Source organism: Oncorhynchus keta, chromosome 19 (assembly GCF_023373465.1).
Source record: "Oncorhynchus keta strain PuntledgeMale-10-30-2019 chromosome 19, Oket_V2, whole genome shotgun sequence".
In the NCBI taxonomy this organism is placed as follows: Eukaryota; Metazoa; Chordata; class Actinopteri; order Salmoniformes; family Salmonidae; genus Oncorhynchus; species Oncorhynchus keta.
Genome location: NC_068439.1, coordinates 67,729,349 through 67,748,959, shown reverse-complemented (window position 1 = coordinate 67,748,959; position 19,611 = coordinate 67,729,349). Strand labels below are relative to the sequence as shown.

Sequence of the window (19,611 nt, the reverse complement as noted above, 5' to 3'; positions counted from 1 at the left end):
AATGTATTAATAAACCAATTAGGCACATTTGGGCAGTCTTGTTACAACATTTTGAACAGATATGCAATGGTTCATTGGATCAGTCTAAAACGTTGCACATACACTGCTAGACCAGAAACAGCTGTTCCCTCTCTCCCATGAGTGTGACAGATATTATGGAGGAATCAGCTCACACAGGAAAGGCATGCTCACATGGGAAAAGCAGGCTCGCGTAAGAGAGGAAATGCCCACCTACACAGACAGGAACCTTGACCATTTTTTAAAATGGTAAACGGTTCGAGTAAACTCTCTTATTTATCTACCATCTTTGTTATTAAAATAACATGATTTCGTTTGCAAATCGTTATGCTCGATTGGTCAACATCAAACGGGAAGCCTAATTCACAGTGCGCTTTCCTCCTCAAATGCGATGAATAAATGTTGAATGAATGGGATGCGCAAGGTTTGTAAATTGCCCTTTTAAACGTAAAAGCAACAGTCGTACTGTATAATGAATCAGCAGCCTATATGATTTGATTATCCTCTGAGTTTCTCTGACCAGCATATCTTCTCACTTGTTAGTAATGTATGAAATTAGTTGGTTTATAGGTTATTATTCAATCATGATCAACCTACAGTATGAGCTTCTTAGGCTATTTGATATTCTTTTCCCATGCATCGATTGTGATCTTGCTATGTAAGCTAAAATAAATGGACATGTTCCTATGTTGGACATCTGTGATCAGACAGTGTCCGATTTTTGTGATATAAAGGCTATAAGGTAAACAATAATCACCTGATAAAATATACACACTGAAACAAAACCAATACATTTACTGCCTTGTTACATTATTAAACCACCAAGTAACTGGCTTGCAAGACCCATTGAATCATAAAAATGACCAATTCAGAAGGAAGAACATCTTGACGATATTATGAAGGAGGTTAATAATAAGACCATAGTTTTAAAAAGGCTGTGGCCTTCTGGTCATTCCTATGATTTGGACACATGCAGCACCCTGTTCAATATTGATGGCTGTTTTTTAACAGCTGACTGAGACCTATAAAATAAGTCAAATGGGGTCATCATCCATCACAGAAACACAAAAAGTGATTTATCAAATCTACCACCATTGCAGCAGTGCCCACCTTTCCAAAAATGGGTGTGGAGGAATCTAGAGTCCCCGTCCCACACTTATTAAAAGCCAGGTCTTGGAAATATTCCATTTGACTTTGACTTATAGGCAAGATGCAGATATTGAAGTGCCTTATGGGTCAGTTGTATTCAGCCAAGAGGAGGGGGAAGCTTTCGTATTGCCAATTAAAACGAAATTGGTCTGCTGGATTGTGAGCAACTGGAACCCTGACCATGCCAGGGTGAGCTATGAATTGGTCAAACACATCGATATACACACCTATGGAAAAACCTTTAGAGAACACATCAATGATCAATACTTCCTGAATACAATTTCCAGTTGTAAATTCTATCTGTCATTTGAGAACTCAATTCACAAATTACATCACTGAAAAGCTGTACAACCCACTAGCTGCTGGATCTGAAGCAATTGCTCTTAGGCCAATGAGAACTCTGTGCCTAGAGATGACTTTATACATGTGGATAATTTCCTCTCCCCCAAAGAGCAAGCTAACCAACTCACACTGTTTACATTCAGACGAAGAAATGAATCTGCAGTATTCTGACTGGCGCAGACATTTCAATGTAAAGAGGTCCCATTTCTGTGCGAACACACATGTCGTGCCTACGATTAATAATGTTTGTAATAACCTTGACCCTTGGTTTTAGGGTTGATGGCTCATTTCCTTCTGCAATGTTGTGGTTCAACCGATGTTATGGTAGCTCATGAAACATAGCCTGATCTCTTGTCTGAAAACCAGGACACCTAATTTTGGAGTATAATGTATATAAGAAGATAATTTCCCTCCTTGTAATTTATGTAGGCTACAGCATTGCATATTAGGATGAAATCATACAATTTCATGTTTTTCAATAAGCCAATTTGTTTGTAGGCTGATTTCCAGTGAGTCATTTACAACAATGGATACTCAAACCATTTGTAGCTAGCTTGCATTTCCTGCTCTCAAACAGTTGACATTAGGCTATTATAATAATAACAGGCTAATATGTGTGAATCAGTGAAATTGTTGTGTTTGTTCGCTGTTTTCCCAAAGATGTGACGTGCAGGTGCCAGATGATGATGATGATGTGGTCCTTCTGTGGCTCAGTTGGTAGAGCATGGCGCTTGTAACGCCAGGGTAGTGGGTTCGATTCCCGGGACCACCCATACGTAGAATGTATGCACACATGACTGTAAGTCGCTTTGGATAAAAGCGTCAGCTAAATGGCATATATATTATTATTATATTATGATTAATTGAATTATGTGACGTCACACGGGAGGACGGAGGCGAGGTTACGGGAAAAATGGGTGGGAAAAATCATGGTGCTTTTTGGACTCTCGGGCTTTCCGTATTACGCTACTGTTATGTTGACGTGTGAATTTGTGAATCACTACTAGCTCACGTTATTGTACTTTGCACAACATGGTTTAGCTAGTAGCAAGAAATATAGCCATAGAGTTGAAGATTATCGCTCATGCAAACCTGTAGTGGAATCGTTTTAGAAACCCACCAATACGATGGCAGCCGCCTGGGAAGAAATCAGACGTCTGGCAGCGGATTTCCAGAGAGCACAGTTTGCTGACACAGTGCAGAGGTAGCGAAAGCCAGCTGGCTATTCCAAAATAGCTAACGATACTCGAGTCGTTAGCTAGCTTCTCTGAACTTTATAGTCAGATGTAACTAGTAAGTTAGATAGCTAGATAACTGACTTGTTGACTGTTTATGTCTGGGCAGTCATAGAATTACCGTTACAGTCCGAGTTGGCTAACGTGTGGTGGGCTGAACCAGCAGGACAGCTAACGTTAGCTGGCAATTTATTTTTTAGTATAACTAATACAACATACTTAAAAAATAAACTGTGCCTATGGGCTTCCTGCAGACGTTTTTAGCGGGACTAATATTGTATTACCTAACTGTCAACTAGAGTCTGTTAGGTAATGAACCCCTGGCCTTCTATAGGAAAAAGCTGCTAAATCTACCCATTTGAGATAGTAACGTTATTTGTCACATGCATCGAATACAGCTGGTGTAGACTTTACCGTGAAATGCTTGCATACAAGTCCTTCCCGACGATGCAAAGTTACAAATAAAATAGTAACACGAGGAATAAAACACACAAGAATGGAGCTTTACAGGAAGTACTAGATCAATTTGCAGTTACTAGGTATGATGTAGACACTAATGTACTAGTCCTCTTGCTCAGTTGTGCCTCAGGGACTCCCACTCCTCTTTCTATTCTGGTTAGAGCCATTTTGCGCTGTTCTGTGAAAGGAGTAGTACACAGCGTTGTACGAGATCTTCAGTTTCTTGGCAATCTCTCTAGACTGGTGGTCCTTCTGTAGCTCAGTTGGTAGAGCATGGCGTTTGTAACGCCAGGGTAGTGGGTTCGATCCCCGGGACCATCCATACGTAGAATGTATGCACACATGACTGTAAGTCGCTTTGGATAAAAGCATCTGCTAAATGGCATATATTATATTATTATTATTAGACTGACGAGTTTTAGAAGAAAGTACTTTGTTTCTGGCCATTTTGAGCCTGTAATCAGACCCACAAGTGCTGATGCTCCAGATACTCAACTAGTCTAAAGGCCAGTTTGAATGCTTCTTTAATCAGTACAGCAGTTTTCAGCTGTGCTAACATAATGGCAAAAGGGGTTTTGATGAGCTAACACAACGTGCCATTGGAACACAGGAGAGATGGTTGCTGATAATGGGCCTATGTAGATATTCCATAAAAAATCTGCCGTTTCCGGCTACAATAGTCATTTACAACATTAACAATGTCTACATTGTATTTCTGATAAATGTGATGTTATTGTAATGGACAAAATCTTCCAAAAACAAGGACATTTCTAATTGACCCCAATCTTTTGAATGGAAGTGTACATAAGTATTCAGACCCTTTGCTATGAGACTCGAAATTGAGCTTAGGTTTATCCCGTTTCCATTGATCAGCCTTGAGATCCACCTGTGGTAAATTCAATTGATTGGGCATGATTTGGAAAGGCACACACCAGTCTATAAGGTAGTTGACAATGCATGTCAGAGCAAAAGCCAAGCCATGAGGTCGAAGGAATTGTCCGTTGAGCTCTGAGACAGGATTGTGTCTCAAGGCACAGATCTGGGGAAGGGTACCAAAACAGTTCTGCAGCATTGAAGGTCCCTAAGAATACAGTGGCCTCCATCATTCGTAAATGGAAGAAGTTTGGAACCACCAAGACTTTTTGTAGAGCTGGCCACCCGGCCGAACTGAGCAACCAGGGGAGAAGGGCCTTGGTCAGGGAGGTGAACAAGAACCCGATGGTCACTCTGACAGAGCTCCAGAGTTGCTCTGTGGAGATGGAAGGACCTCACAGAAATGGAAAGGGGGATACCTAGTCAGTTGTACAACTGAATGCCTTCAACTGAAATAGGACAACCATCTCTGCAGCACTCTACCAATCAGGCTTTTATGGTAGAGTGGCCAGATGAAAGCCACTCCTCAGTAAAATGCATATAATAGCCCGCTTGGATTTTGCCAAAAGGCACCTAAAGGACTCTCAGACCATGAGAAACAATATTATCTGGTCTGATGAAACCAAGATTGAACTCTTTGGGCTGAATGCCAAGCATCATGTCTGGAGGAAACCAGGCATCATCCCTACGGTGAAGCATGGTGGTGGCAGCATCATGCTGTAGGGATGTTTTTTAGCAGCAGGGACTGGGAGACTAGTCTTGATCGAGGGAAAGATGAATGGGAGAGATCCTTGATGAAAACCTACTCCAGAGCATCTGGAACTGTTCACCTTGCTAAGTACACAGCCAAGACAGAGCAGTAGTGGTCGGGACGAGTCGGGATGATCTCCCCAGTGGCCCAGCCAAACCTGACAGAACATCTCTGGAGACCTGACAATAGCTGTGCAGTGACTCTCCCCATCCAACCTGACAGAGTTTGAGAAGATCTGCAGAGAAGAATGTGAGAAACTCCCCAAATACAGGTGTACCAAGCTTGGAGCATCATACCCAAAAAGACTCAAGGTTGTAATCGTTGCCAAAGGTGCTTCAGCAAAGTACTGAGTAAAGGATCTGAATATTTATGTAAATGTATTTTCATTTTATATTTATTGCAAAAATGTCTAAACATTTTTTTAGCTTTTAATTATGGGGTATTGTGTGTAGATTGAGGGGGGGGGTATGCAATCCATTTTTAGAATAAAGCTGTAATGTAACAAAATGTGGAAAAAGTCAAGGGGTCTGAATAATTTCCAAATGCACTGTATAGTGAGTGTGCGTAGGGTCAGTACAAGATAAGGTCATTTGTGCAGATAGTTCGGGTACCATTAATTGACTTTTTTAGCAGTCTAATGCATCGGGGGTAGAAGCTGTCTCAGCCTGTTTGTTCCAGAGCTGACGCTCCGGTACCGTTTGCCAGATGGTAGCAGAGTGAATAGTCTATGATTTGGCTGGCTGAAGTTTTTGGCAATTTTTGGGGCCTTTCTCTGGGATGTCCGCAGCACTCTCTAGCGCTTTGGTCGAGGGTGGTGCATTTGCCATACCAAGTGGTGATGCAGCCAGTCAAGATGCTCTCTCGATGGTGCAGCAGTAGAACTTTTTGAGATCTGAGGGCCCATGCCAAATTTTTGCAGCTTCCTGAGTGGGAAGAGGTGCTGCCATGCCCTCTTCACGATTGTGTGGGTGTGTGTGGACCATGGTAAGTCCTTAGTGATGTGGATGCCAAGGAACTTGAAGCTATTGAGCCGCTCCATTACAGCCCTCTCGATCCAATCCACTATAGTGAGTACAGGAGGGGACTAAGCACACACCCCAAAGGGGGCCCCATGTTGAGGTTCAGTGTGGCTGAGGTGTTGTTGCCTACTCTCAATCACCTGGGGCCGGCCCATCAGGAAGTCCAGGATCCAGTTGCAGAGGGAGGGGTTCAGTCCCAGGGTCTCTAGCTTGGTGATGAGCTTGGAGGGGACTATGATGTTGAATGCTGAGCTGTAGTCTATGAACAGCATTCTCACATAGTTATTTCCCCTCTTGTCCAGGTGGGAGGGGGCAGTGTGAAGTGCAATTGAGATTGCATCATCTGTGGATCTGTTGGGGTGGAATGCGAATTGGTGTGGGTCTAGGGTGTCATGGATGATGGTGTTGATGTGTCATGACCAGCCTTTCAAAGTACTTCATAATTAAAGATGTGAGTCCTACAGGGCTGGGTAGTCATTTAGGCAGGTTACCTTGGTGCTGTTGGGAACAGAGACAATGGTGATGACTTTGAAACATGTTAGGATTACAGACTGGGACAAGGAGAGTTTGAAAATATATTTTACACTTGCCAGCTGGTCTGCACATGCAGGTATTCAAATCAAATGTATTTATATAGCCCTTCGTACATCAGCTGATATCTCAAAGTGCTGTACAGAAACCCAGCCTAAAACCCCAAACAGCAAGCAATGCAGGTGTAGAAGCACGGTGGCTAGGAAAAACTCCCTAGAAAGGCCAAAACCTAGGAAGAAACCTAGAGAGGAACCAGGCTATGTGGGGTGGCCAGTCCTCTTCTGGCTGTGCCGGGTGGAGATTATAACAGAACACGGCCAAGATGTTCAAATGTTCATAAATGACCGGCATGGTCGAATAATAGTATGGCAGAACAGTTGAAACTGGAGCAGCAGCATGGCCAGGTGGACTGGGGACAGCAAGGATTCATCATGTCAGGTAGTCCTGGGGCATGGTCCTAGGGCTCAGGTCAGTTGAAACTGGAGCAGCAGCATGGCCAGGTGGACTGGGGACAGCAAGGAGTCATCATGTCAGGTAGTCCTGGGGCATGGTCCTAGGGCTCAGGTCCTCCGAGAGAGAGAAAGAAAGAAGGAGAGAATTAGAGAACGCACACTTAGATTCACACAGGACACCGAATAGGACAGGAGAAGTACTCCAGATATAACAAACTGACCCTAGCCCCCCGACACAAACTACTGCAGCATAAATACTGGAGGCTGAGACAGGAGGGGTCAGGAAACACTGTGGCCCCATCCGAGGACACCCCCGGACAGGGCCAAACAGGAAGGATATAACCCCACCCACTTTGCCAAAGCACAGCCCCCACACCACTAGAGGGATATCTTCAACCACCAACTTACCATCCTGAGACAAGGCTGAGTATAGCCCACAAAGATCTCCGCCACGGCACAACCCAAGGGGGGGGGGGCAACCCAGACAGGATGACCACAACAGTGAATCAACCCACTCAGGTGACGCACCCCCTACAGGGACGGCATGAGAGAGCCCCAGTAAGCCAGTGACTCAGCCCCTGTAATAGGGTTAGAGGCAGAGAATCCCAATGGAAAGAGGGGAACCGGCCAGGCAGAGACAGCAAGGGCGGTTCGTTGCTCCAGAGCCTTTCCGTTCACCTTCCCACTCCTGGGCCAGACTACACTCAATCATATGACCCACTGAAGAGATGAGTCTTCAGTAAAGACTTAAAGGTTGAGACCGAGTTTGCGTCTCTGACATGGGTAGGCAGACCGTTCCATAAAAATGGAGCTCTATAGGAGAAAGCCCTGCCTCCAGCTGTTTGCTTAGAAATTCTAGGGACAATTAGGAGGCCTGCGTCTTGTGACCGTAGCGTACGTGTATGTATGTACGGCAGGACCAAATCAGAGAAATAGGTAGGAGCAAGCCCATGTAATGCTTTGTAGGTTAGCAGTAAAACCTTGAAATCAGCCCTTGATTTGACAGGAAGCCAGTGTAGAGAGGCTAGCACTGGAGTAATATGATCAAATTTTTTGGTTCTAGTCAGGATTCTAGCAGCCGTATTTAGCACTAACTGAAGTTTATTTAGTGCTTTATCCGGGTAGCCGGAAAGTAGAGCATTGCAGTAGTCTAACCTAGAAGTGACAAAAACATGGATTAATTTTTCTGCATAATTTTTGGACAAAGATTGTGATTTTTGCAATATTACGTAGATGGAAAAAAGCTGTCCTCGAAATGGTCTTGATATGTTCTTCAAAAGAGAGATCAGGGTCCAGAGTAAAGCCGAGGTCCTTCACAGTTTTATTTGAGACGACTGTACAACCATTAAGATTAATTGTCAGATTCAACAGAAGATCTCTTTATTTCTTGGGACCTAGAACAAGCATCTCTGTTTTGTCCGAGTTTAATAGTAGAAAGTTTGCAGCCATCCACTTCCTTATGTCTGAAACACATGCTTCTAGCGAGGGCAATTTTGGGGCTTCACAATGTTTCATTGAAATGTACAGTTGTGTGTCATCCGCATAGCAGTGAAAGTTAACATTTATGTTTTCGAATAACATCCCCAAGAGGTAAAATATATAGTGAAAACAATAGTGGTCCTAAAACGGAACCTTGAGGAACACCGAAATTTACAGTTGATTTGTCAGAGGACAAACCATTCACAGAGACAAACTGATATCTTTCCGACAGATAAGATCTAAACCAGGCCAGAACATGTCCGTGTAGACCAATTTGGGTTTCCAATCTCTCCAAAAGAATGTGGTGATCGATGGTATCAAAAGCAGCACTAAGGTCTAGGAGCACGAGGACAGATGCAGAGCCTCGGTCCGATGCCATTAAAATGTCATTTACCACCGTCACAAGTGCCGTCTCAGTGCTATGATGGGGTCTAAAACCAGACTGAAGCATTTCGTATACATTGTTTGTCTTCAGGAAGGCAGTGAGTTGCTGCGCAACAGCCTTCTCTAAAATTTTTGAGAGGAATGGAAGATTCGATATAGGCCGATAGTTTTTTATATTTTCTGGGTCAAGTTTTGGCTTTTTCAAGAGAGGCTTTATTACTGCCACTTTTAGTGAGTTTGGTACACATCCAGTGGATAGAGAGCCGTTTATTATGTTCAACATAGGAGGGCCAAGCACAGGAAGCAGCTCTTTCAGTAATTTAGTTGGAATAGGGTCCAGTATGCAGCTTTAAGGTTTAGAGGCCATGATTATTTCCATCATTGTGTCAAGAGATATAGTACTAAAACACTTGAGCGTCCACTTTGTGATTGTTAACCTGTTTAAACGGTTGCTCACATCGGCCACGGAGAGCAAGATCACAGTCATCCGGAAACACAAGCATAAAAGGCATTTAGCTTGTTTGGGAGTTCTGCATTGCTGGGCAACTCATGGCTGGGTTTCCCTGTGTAATCTGTTATCGTCTGCAACCCCTGCCAAATAAAACAAGAGTAGAAGCCAGTGTAATAGGATTCCTCCTGTATTGTCCTTTTCCATGTTTGATGTCTCGTCGGAGGTCGTAGTGGCTTTCTTGTATGTCCGTTACCCGTTCCTTGTAAGAGGTATCTCTAGCCCAGTAGGGATACTGCCTGTAATCCGTGGTTTGGATACATTCTGAAGGCCACTGTGGGGAATGCATAGAATTTCATATAGAACTAAATTCTAGGATCTTTGTGTCTAAATACCCCTTCAACTGTAAATCCTTCCCAGGTTGTCCGAGAGGAACTGCATTGAAATCGTTGCCAAGCTGGTTGAAGAGAAGAAGTTGGATGTGGTACACACACTTGATGGCAAAGAGTACATAACCCCGTCCCAAATCAGTAGAGAGATACGGGATGAGCTCTACGTCCATGGAGGTTAGTTGGCTAGGCAATCTTCTTCTGATTCCAATACCTTTGTCATAGTAGTTTGTATAGTATAGTTTGTTGTCAAGAAATTTGTGGAGTGGTTGAAAAACAAGTTTTAATGACTCCAACCTAAGTGTATGTAAACTTCCAACTTCAACTGTATATATAATACTATTATGGTGACATAGATTTAAGAAATCTTGTTTCTGCTTTCCAAAGGTCGGGTCAACATTGTGGACCTACAGAAGGTGTGTGTCACTCTGCAGTACTACTAATTCCTCTTCCTAGTTTGTAGCACTGTAGTTAAGTGTTTCTGACAACAATGTTTTTTTTATTATTGTTTACAGGATATCAACGTTGATTGGGTTCATGTTGAGGCCAGAGCAAATGACATTGCAAGATCTGATAAAAGTGTTCAACTGGTGCTGGGGCAGCTTATCGATGAGTGAGTAGGACGTTTCACACAACACATTTTTTCATTGTAGTACTGTCAGCTACTGGGCTATTAGATTTGTTCTGAATTCCCCCTGTCTTCTAGAAACTACCTGAATCGAGTTTCTGAGGAGGTGAATGATAAACTACAAGAGGCAGGCTTTGTGAACATCCCAGAACTATGTAAAAACTATGACCTTCCGGGGGACTTCCTGACTGAGGTGAGGCAAGGGGGGAAAAAACTGTAAACGTGGTCCTTGGGATGCCCCAACTCTGACGTCACCCCATTTAACTTGAAATTCAAAATGCTTAAGTTAAGGGTTAGTGTTTAGGGTTGGGACGTCCCAAGGATACCGGATAGCACTAACCGTGAGTCTAGAGCCACCTCTGTCTCCTTGTCAATACCATCACCTCTTCTATATTTGAGGTGATGCTTATAGAAAATATCTGTTTTTTTAATCATGTTTATACTTTGATGTCAATAGTCTTTTGAAAGTTAAGTATCTGTGTGCTTTGTCGGTAGCTTGAGTTTCAGCTTGAGGTGCATGTATGGACCTGTACACACAGTTATCTGAAATGTTAACCACTTTGTCTGATTGTGTGCTATGCTGTGTCTCGTAGGAGCTGTCGAAGCGCCTTGGGAAAGTCATCCAAGGCCAGATGGATGAGTACAACAGGGGAGTCTTATTTACCCCTGCATTTGTCTCTCGCCATGGAGCTCGCATCCGTGGGCTTTTCAGTGCGGTGACTCGGTATGTTCCATATCTGTCTTGCTTTTATAACCAACACAATCTTTGTTTTTTCCCCCGCCCTGCTCCTAATACTTAATTCCTTTTGAGTTCCTTTTGTAGGCCAACACCAGTTGGTAATGTGATTGGCGTCTATGGTTTTCAGGAACATCTTCTCTACTGTAAGTAGCTGTTCCTTCTGTTGTTTTAAAATTCAGACCTAGCTGAATTGTCAGTACTGTACTGTGTTTTGGGTGTATAATAATTTGATCTGTGTGTTCTGTACAAACAATGTTTTGAGTACGCCTAATAAATCAAATGCAGTTGTATGTCATGCTATTGTTCAGCTAACTTTTGGTTCTCAGCTGTTTTGGAGGAGCTGGTGAATACTGGCCGTCTGAAAGGCACTGTGGTGGGGGGTCGGCAGGACAAAGCTGTCTATATCCCTGACATCTACTCCAAAACACAGAATGCCTGGGTGGACTCCTTCCTCAAGCAGAATGGCTATTTAGGTACTCCCACCTTTGATTATTTAGGGGATATCCTAAGCTTATTGGTTGCAATATTTCTTTTTCATAATTTCCATACTGGAAATCTGCCTAAAACCTGATTTTGTACCCTCATATGTCCTCTGTTCCCTCCACACAGAGTTTGATTCTTTGATCAGACTTGGCATCCCTGACCCAGTGAGCTACATCAAGAAACGTTTCAAGTCCAGCAAGCTGCTGTTTCTCAGGGCAGCCTGTGTAGGCCAGGCCCTGGTAGACCAGGTGGAGGCTTCTGTGGAGGAGGCTGTCAACTCTGCCACATGGGCCGATGTGCAGGTCCATGCCAACCTGCTTTATCAATCGTTCTCTGCCAAATCACAAATTATTTACAGCATAATTAGTTGACTTTGCTCAGTAACTAACTTGTCACATTTAAAATATACAGTGCCTTCGGAAAGTATTCAGACCCCTTGACTTTTTCCACGTTGTTACGTTACATCCTTATTCTAAAATGTATTAAATAGTTTTTTCCCTCATCAATCTACACACACTACCCCATAATGACAAAGCAAAAATATTTTTGCCAATTTATATAAATAAATACAACTGAAATATGTTGAAGGAATTGTCAGTAGAGCTCCGAGGCAGGATTGTGTCGAGACACAGATCTGGGGAAGGGTACCAAAACATTTCTGCAGCGTTGAAGGTCCCAAAGAACACAGTGGCCTCCGTCATTCTTAAGTTTGGAACCACCAGACTTCCGAGAGCTGGCCGCCCGGCCAAACATGAAAAATCGGGGGAGAAGGGCCTTGGTCAGGCAGGTGACCAAGAACCCGATGGTCACTCTGAAAGAGCTCCAGAGTTCCTCTGTGGAGGTGAGAGAACATTCCAGAAGGACAACCATCTCTGCAGCACTCCACCAATCAGGCCTTTATGGTAGGGTGGCCCGATGGAAGCCACTGCTCAGTAAAAGGCACATAACAGCCTGCTTGGAGTTTGACAAAAAGCACCTAAAGGACTCTCAGACCATGAGGAACAAAATTCTCTGGTCTGATGAACCCAAGATTGAACTCTTTGGCCTGAATGCCAAGCGTCACGTCTGGAGGAAACCAGGAACCATCCCTACGGTGAATCATGGTGGTGACAGCATCATGCTGTGGGGACGTTTTTCAGCGGCAGAGACTGGGAGACTAGTCTTGATCGAGGGAAAGATGAACAGAGCAAAGTACAGAGAGATCCTTGATGAAAACCTGCTCCAGAGCGACTGGGGCGAAGGTTCACCTTCCAACAGGATGACCCTCAGCACACAGCCAAGCTAACGCAGGAGTGGCTTCGGGACAAGTCTCTGAATGTCCTCGAGTTGCCCAGACAGAGTCCGGACTTGAACCCGATCGATCAAACATTTCAGGAGAGACCTGAAAAAAGCTGTGCAGCGACACTACCCATCCAAACTAACAGAGCTTGAGACGATCTGCAGAGAATGGGAGAATCTCCCAAAATACAGGTTTGCCAAGCTTGTAGCATCATACCCAAGAAGACTCGAGGCTGTAATCCCTGCCAAAAGTGCTTCAACAAAGTACTGAGTAAAGGGTCTGAATACTTATGTGAATGTGATATTTCTGTTTTCAGTTTTTTTATTATTCTAAAAATCCTGTTTTTGCTTTGTGATTGTGGGGTAATACATTTTAGAATATGGCTGTAACGTAACAAATTGTGGAAAAAGTCAAGGGGTCTGAATACTTTCTGAATGCACTGTATATAAAATAATCTAATTTTCTTGAGTTACTTACAGTGTCACATGTGCTCCCCCTGCTTTTGACATGTAGCCCATTCTGCCCAGCTGTCTGTCCATGGAGGACGTTGCCATCATAATCAACGAGGCCATGAGAACGACCAACGTGCTGTCGACTGCCAGGGTCCTGGGAGACACCGTGGTGGTCAGTGAGAAGTTCATCAGCAACTGTCTCTGTCTCTTTGAGGAAACCATGCAGCATAAAGCTCAGAAGGTATTTCACACCTGTCATGAAGTTACCTGATGGGCAGATTGTCATTGTCTTTTGAGATGGAGATACACTAATTGTACAAAACATTAAGAACACCTGCTTTTTCAATGAGACTGACCAGGTGAATCCATGTGAAAGTTTTTGTATCTAGCATATATACCTTATATATGTCACCTGTTAAATCCAGTTCAATCAGTGTAGATGAAGGGGAGGAGACAGGATAAAGAAGGATTTTTAAGCCTTGAGACATGGATTGTGTGTGTGTGCCATTCAGAGGGTGAATGGGCAAGACAAAATATTGAATTGCCTTTGAACAGGGTATTATAGTATGTGCCAGGCGCACCGGTTTGTTTCAAGACCTGCAACACTCCTGGGTTTTTCACGCTTAACAGTTACCTGTGTGTATCAAGAATGGTCCACCACCCAAAGGACATCCAACTTGACCCAATTGTGGGAAGCAATGGGGTCAACATGGGCCAGCATCCCTGTGGAATGCTTTCGACACCTTATGGAGTGCATGCCCTGACGATTTGAGGCTGTTCTGATGGTAAAAGGGGGTGGAGGTGCAACTCAATATTAGGAAGGTGTTCTTAATGAGTTGTACGCTCCGCGTATAGCTGTGTCTTTGAACTACTCCCTTCTGGGTGCAGGTATAGGGCACCACGTTAGGGCTGGGCGATGTGGGCAAAATATTATATCACAATATTATTTTTAAATTGGACGGTTTGACAGTATTTTTAGTTTTTGAATACTTAAAGTTTTACATTTGCTTTGAGTAGTGATAGATCCTAGGGTGGCAACACATACATTCTAAGTGATTTCAATGATTCTCTCCATTCTGACAGTTTTATACTGTTCAATTCAACTTCAACCAAAACCAATTTCAGCACTTTTATCATTTCTGCATTTCCTGTACTCATTTGCAGTGGTGGAAAAAGTACCCAATTGTCATAAAGATATGTTAATAGAAAATTACTCAAGTTCAAGTCACCTAGTAAAATACTACATGAGTAAAAGTCTAAAATTATTTGTTTTTAAATATACTTAAGTATCAAAGTACATGTAATTGATCAAATGTACTTAAGTATCAAAAGTATAAATAATTTCAAATTCCTTATATTAAGCAAACCAAATGTCTCCCTTTTCTTGTTTAAAAAAAAAAGATTATGGATAGCCAGGGGCACACTCCAACACTCAGACATCATTTACAAACAACACATTTGTGTTTAGTGAGTCCTCCAGATCAGAGGTAGTAGATGACCAGGGATGTTCTCTGGGCAAGTGTGTGAATTGGACCATTTTCCTGTTCTGCTAAGCATTCAAAATGTACTTTTAGGTGTCAGGGAAAATATATGGAGTAAAAAGTACAGTATTTTCTTTAGGAATATAGTGAAGTTAAAGTTGTCAAAAATAGTAAAGTAAAGCACAGAAACCCCCAAAAATGACTTAAGTTGTACTTTAAAGTATTTTTACTTACCACTGCTCAATTGAGAGAATTTCCACACGTAGGGCTGCACGATATTGTCAAGTAATCTAGGACTTATTTTTAACCTAATGTTGCAATTGCGATTTGACTTGCGAATTAGAGAATCTGTTGGAATCATGGAAATAGAATGATGATTCTAATTCTATAGTGATAATATAATAGTGGGCACTTTGAATACAGTGTTTGAGATGACAACGAATTAAAATGCCAGGGAGGAGTTATTATATAGGAACTAAAGTGTTGATAAGTGTTTCCTAGGGGACCTGTAAGCTTTGGCTTCATCGCATGTTTTTTCTTAGCTACTTCATGTAGCTAACATATTCTTGCTTTGCAAGGAGAGAAAGAGTGGAGAGAGATGACTCAAGTAGCAAAGTAAACTATAGAAATTGATATTACACATGGCATCACATTTAACAAACCAAACATTCAAATACCGGTATAGAAGTTAAAGTAAAAACCCAAACCGGTCCCTGCATCTATACAGGTATATCATTAAATATGGTATACCGCCAGGCCTACCCCACTGCATGAAAAACAGAACTAGACAATAATTTGTGCCAGGTGTGATATCCCTTCTAAATAGCTCGAGCTAATGTTCCTTTCGACCCAGTAAGGCCAGCAGGCTAGTCTCTTTTTATTGGTATATTACTCTCGTGAAAGTTTTGTCAATTTGGTTTTTATTTAAACACCACTTTAAACGTGGACATGACACTGTAACAAAACTTCCCCATGGCGACAATAAAGTCAGCAAAGTGTCTCCTTTCCACTTCATCAATTCCATGCTGTTCTCTTTCAGGAAGCCAAGAACAACCCTGTTTTCCTGATAACTGAAGATGATCTCAAGCAAGGCGCTATGATGACAGAAAATACAGCCCCCTCCAAAAAGGAGAAGAGGGAGGCGGAGAGGAGGAAAAAGACTACAGGTAGTACAGGCCTCATTCTAATCCCTCTAGAAAATGTTTGTTAGGTTATCAACTAGACATGATAAACTCTTCTAAGCCCAGGTATTTTCTGCAGGGTAGTTGGAGAGATTTGACTCCTGGTCAATTCTCCGTTATTCATTAATTAACCTAACGTAGCAGGTGTAAAAAGACGCCTGAGTGGAGACCCCACATCTGTTTTTCAGGAAATACGGAGGTTAGGTTAAAAATACTGCATCCCTGAAAACCTGAAACATCTGCTTTCTGCAGACCCTGCAGAGAGTGTTAATTAATTGTTTGACTCTGATATTATTTTTATTCCTAGAGGGCAGTGGCAGTAAAGGAGGTGGTGGAGGATGCAATGCCAGAGAGGTCAGGATACGCAAAACCAAGAAGAAGGGCAGGAGGGACGATGACAGTGACGAGGAGACAGCAGTCATCCCACAAAGTAAGACTACAGTCATTATGTTGCCTGGGTTCAATGAATTCACTATGTAGCACTGCTCCCGTTTGGATCACATGCTGAAGTTATTGTGGGTGTGCACAATAAAACCCTATGTCAATTAATGTACAGTATTACATTGTTTGTTCAGTGAGGTAGTCCTCTGTAATGAGATGTTAACAGTTGTGTTGGAGGAGATTGCTCTCCTGGGTGATTAAGCTTGTTAGTGTAAGACCAAGGTAATTGTAGTACACCCATTAAGGCCAATTATATTTTTCTTTCACTCTTTTGCAGATCGTAACAAACAGACTGAAGTCCCCTTCATGGCCCTGGAGGAGATCACTGCTGTCCTAGAAGAGAGAGTGTGTGACTGCCCCGAAGAAATCCTCTCTGAGTTGGCGGAGCATTTAGTAAGGTAGTGATTCCTGTCACACTCAACGATCAGTCACAATCACTTTCAAGCACAATGTTTTAACCCCTTTACTCAACACACAAAATAAATACTGTGCATCAATGCGCCAGTTTTAACATGCAAGAGTCTTGCTCTGCCTGCAGGCCTTTGACTAAGACCTACCAGGAGGTGGTTCGGACTGTGTTCATGTCTTCCACTAGCTCCACGACTGGGGTGACAAAGAAGAGAAGTGTGAAAGACTTCCAGGAGGAGCTCTCCAACCTGTACAACAACATCAGGCTCTTTGAGAAAGGGACCAAGCTCTTCTCTGGTAAACTGCTTTATTTAACTCCTACAGAAGTACAGGTAATCCTCATTGAATGAAAAACCTAGTAATGCAGCATAAACATCAACTGATCCATCATTATTTGATTCCACAGATGAGACCCAGGTCCACATTGCCAAGTACGTCCTGAAGACAGTGTGCACGGACGTTACCAACATCCTGGTGAATTTCATGGCAGCTGAACTCATGATGTCAGCAGAGAATCCCAGCTCTATCACCAATGAGGTTAGCTATCCTCTCAGCTTGTCATTCCAAACCTTGCCATTTCTGTTGGTCGAGTACTTTAGTGAGGCTTCATCCATAGTTCTACACATTCCCAAATGTCACAATGCATGTCAATATATCTCCCTTTAGGTCAGAGTGAAGATATTAGGAATGTTTCCAGTGGAAACCAAAGGGCCTCTTATGAAAGTGCACAACACTCTGAATGGAAAAGTAAGTTATGTTCATTCAGTTGATGGAGGTTTTACTACTTATCATTGCAGATAATTACTTTGAGATTGCTCTCATATATGTATCATATGCATGGAAAGCTTTTCTGACACTATTGATATTTTATTTTCAGACAATTGAAGATTTTTTAACCAATATAGAAACGGCAGTTGAGGTATGTGGATTCATGCTGAAGAAGGGAGACAAGAAAAGAGAAAGGTAAAGGGAGCAAATTTAAGTCCAAGCATTTACCTTGTCTATAATCATGGACCTGGGTCACTGTCTGAGGTGCTACACATTGTTGGCTGACTGGGCAGTGCATGTTGTTCTGGTTCCTATAGACAGGCCCTGTTCCTGCACCGCCAGGCTTTGATAGAGCAGCTGAAGGAGACTGAGGACCCAGCCCTGATTCTCCACCTGACCAGTGTGCTGCTATTCCAGTCCAGCACCCACTGCATGCTGCACGCCCCCGGACGCTGTGTCCCCCAGATCATAGGGACTCTGGTGGGCCGCGTCTCTGAGGTACTCCTCCTTTTCTCCATGGTTCTCATTGATAATACACTAAATTGCTAGTGTTATTATACCAGTAATAGTTCGAATGGTGTATATTTGCAGCCTTTTATGTTGTTGGGATGTTTTTGATTAGCTCTATGGGGGACCTATGGAGATCTGTTTCTGCAGCACTTACATTGTGACCTGTTTACAATTGACACCATTTTTAAGATGACGTCATACTGAAGCTTTTGGACGGGTGTGGTTATTCCAGGAGCAGCACAGGCTGCTGACGGGCTACCAGGGTCTGGTGGTTAAGAGGTTGATGAGCCAGAGCCAGGGGAAAAAGCAGGAGCAGCGGGAGGGAGAGAACCCAGAGGAGGGGGACGAGGCAGAGGCCATCCGGAAGGAGCTGGTCTCCCTAACCAGCGAGGTAAAGGATCTGGTCCTCTCTCAGAAGAAGACGTCTGGGACTGAAGAGTGAATGGGCTTGTGCCACATCGACTGCGTTGCAGTTGGAAACTGCCAGCTGACTGATCTGATCTACAAATCACCTAACTACTCATTATTATTTGTAGATCAGCCTGTTAGTACCGATTTACCCACAATCAATTGCGGATTTATTGCTCGCCAAAGTAGCCAATGAATATCTAGAGATCTAGAAAAAAATCAGAAATGAATAATGACATTCTGTAGATCAGCTGCCCCAAACACAATTGTCTTACAAATTGATTTCTCAACTGTCGTACCCATTTAGACTAAGAAATATCTGATACCCACCCAGCGCAGTAGCGTTGTGAATGGTCCTGTTATTTCAAATGATTTGCAGTAAATTCCTTTGGGATGTCATTTGAATTAACATTCCAATTAAGTCCTCAGTGCGGTAATGTAATAAATAATTCATGGCTGAATTAAAAAACACTTAGCCTCTCTTGGAATGTAACTTAGTTTGTGTCTTTTGGGTTTATATTCAACATGATAATTCAGAGGTGGTAACTATTTTATTCATGTCACTTCAAATTTCACAGAAGCTAGATATGTATCCATAGTAGTCCGAAATCACTGCCTCATCCAGGCTACTGTATCTTCAGTATCTTCTTCATTCTACTGAAATGAAAGATACACAGACCACTGGCGCCCTCCATTGATAACACACACTGGGACCAACTGCACATGAAACTTGTATTAGGGACAGATCTAAATTTACTGGGGAGGGGACGAGTCCAACTAAAGGTGTCATAAAATAAATTGAAGACCCTCCCCCTCATACAATGAAAAACAATAACTAGCTACCCTGTGTTTATAAACGTGGATATCAACTTTGCCACTTGTGTGGCACATGCCACGTAGGCTACGGGCCAGAAAGTTGAGGGTTCACCGCCACCACAGACGAGCTCCTTCTCCCTCCCCGTTTCATTTACACTGCGATCAGAGCCAGCTGCAGACAATGATCAACTAGGGGGAAATCAGATGTTCTACATTCTGATGGCATATTTATAATTATATAAAATATATGTAACAAATGTCAATGCACCATACAACCAATAAACAAAGCATACTGACTGGGCACTTTAATATTATGGTTTGCATTTACAACACCACAATAAATAGACTGTCAAGCTCAACAAACAGAAAATACATCCCTCCCTATCTTGTAGGCTTACCCAGTATTGAAGGCTTGGCTCAACAATCTCAGAATGTCATTCAACTTTTTTGTGTTTTGTAACAGATGTCTCTTTCCATTCATCAATTGG

The 19,611-nt window shown here is 42.8% G+C and overlaps 1 protein-coding gene and 1 pseudogene across 1 annotated transcript; both read left to right on the top strand.

Annotated features, from left to right (window-relative positions):
* The first annotated feature begins 914 nt into the window (after positions 1-914).
* On the top strand, positions 915-1,628 carry LOC118397880 (4-galactosyl-N-acetylglucosaminide 3-alpha-L-fucosyltransferase 9-like; annotated as a pseudogene).
* Positions 1,629-2,462: 834 nt separating this feature from the next.
* LOC118398755 (E3 UFM1-protein ligase 1-like) lies at positions 2,463-18,789 on the top strand. The gene is made up of 19 exons (XM_035794418.2): positions 2,463-2,713; positions 9,561-9,706; positions 9,917-9,945; positions 10,045-10,142; positions 10,236-10,350; positions 10,751-10,881; positions 10,981-11,039; positions 11,223-11,369; positions 11,506-11,681; positions 13,172-13,351; positions 15,631-15,757; positions 16,080-16,202; positions 16,491-16,611; positions 16,752-16,918; positions 17,028-17,158; positions 17,288-17,368; positions 17,499-17,584; positions 17,707-17,887; positions 18,132-18,789. The coding sequence occupies exons 1-19, from the start codon at positions 2,637-2,639 to the stop codon at positions 18,339-18,341; spliced, it is 2,385 nt and encodes a 794-aa protein (XP_035650311.1). The 5' UTR covers positions 2,463-2,636; the 3' UTR covers positions 18,342-18,789.
* The last annotated feature ends 822 nt before the right edge of the window (positions 18,790-19,611 follow it).

What these genes read in the sequence shown, in the direction of transcription:
- LOC118398755 (XM_035794418.2), top strand. Translation starts at nt 2,637, where the DNA reads ATGGCAGCCGCCTGGGAAGAAATCAGACGTCTGGCAGCGGATTTCCAG. An exon ending in ACATTGTGGACCTACAGAAG is followed by an intron (nt 9,946 to 10,044) that starts GTGTGTGTCACT and finishes TATTGTTTACAG; the next exon opens with GATATCAACGTTGATTGGGT. An exon ending in CTTTTCAGTGCGGTGACTCG is followed by an intron (nt 10,882 to 10,980) that starts GTATGTTCCATA and finishes TTCCTTTTGTAG; the next exon opens with GCCAACACCAGTTGGTAATG.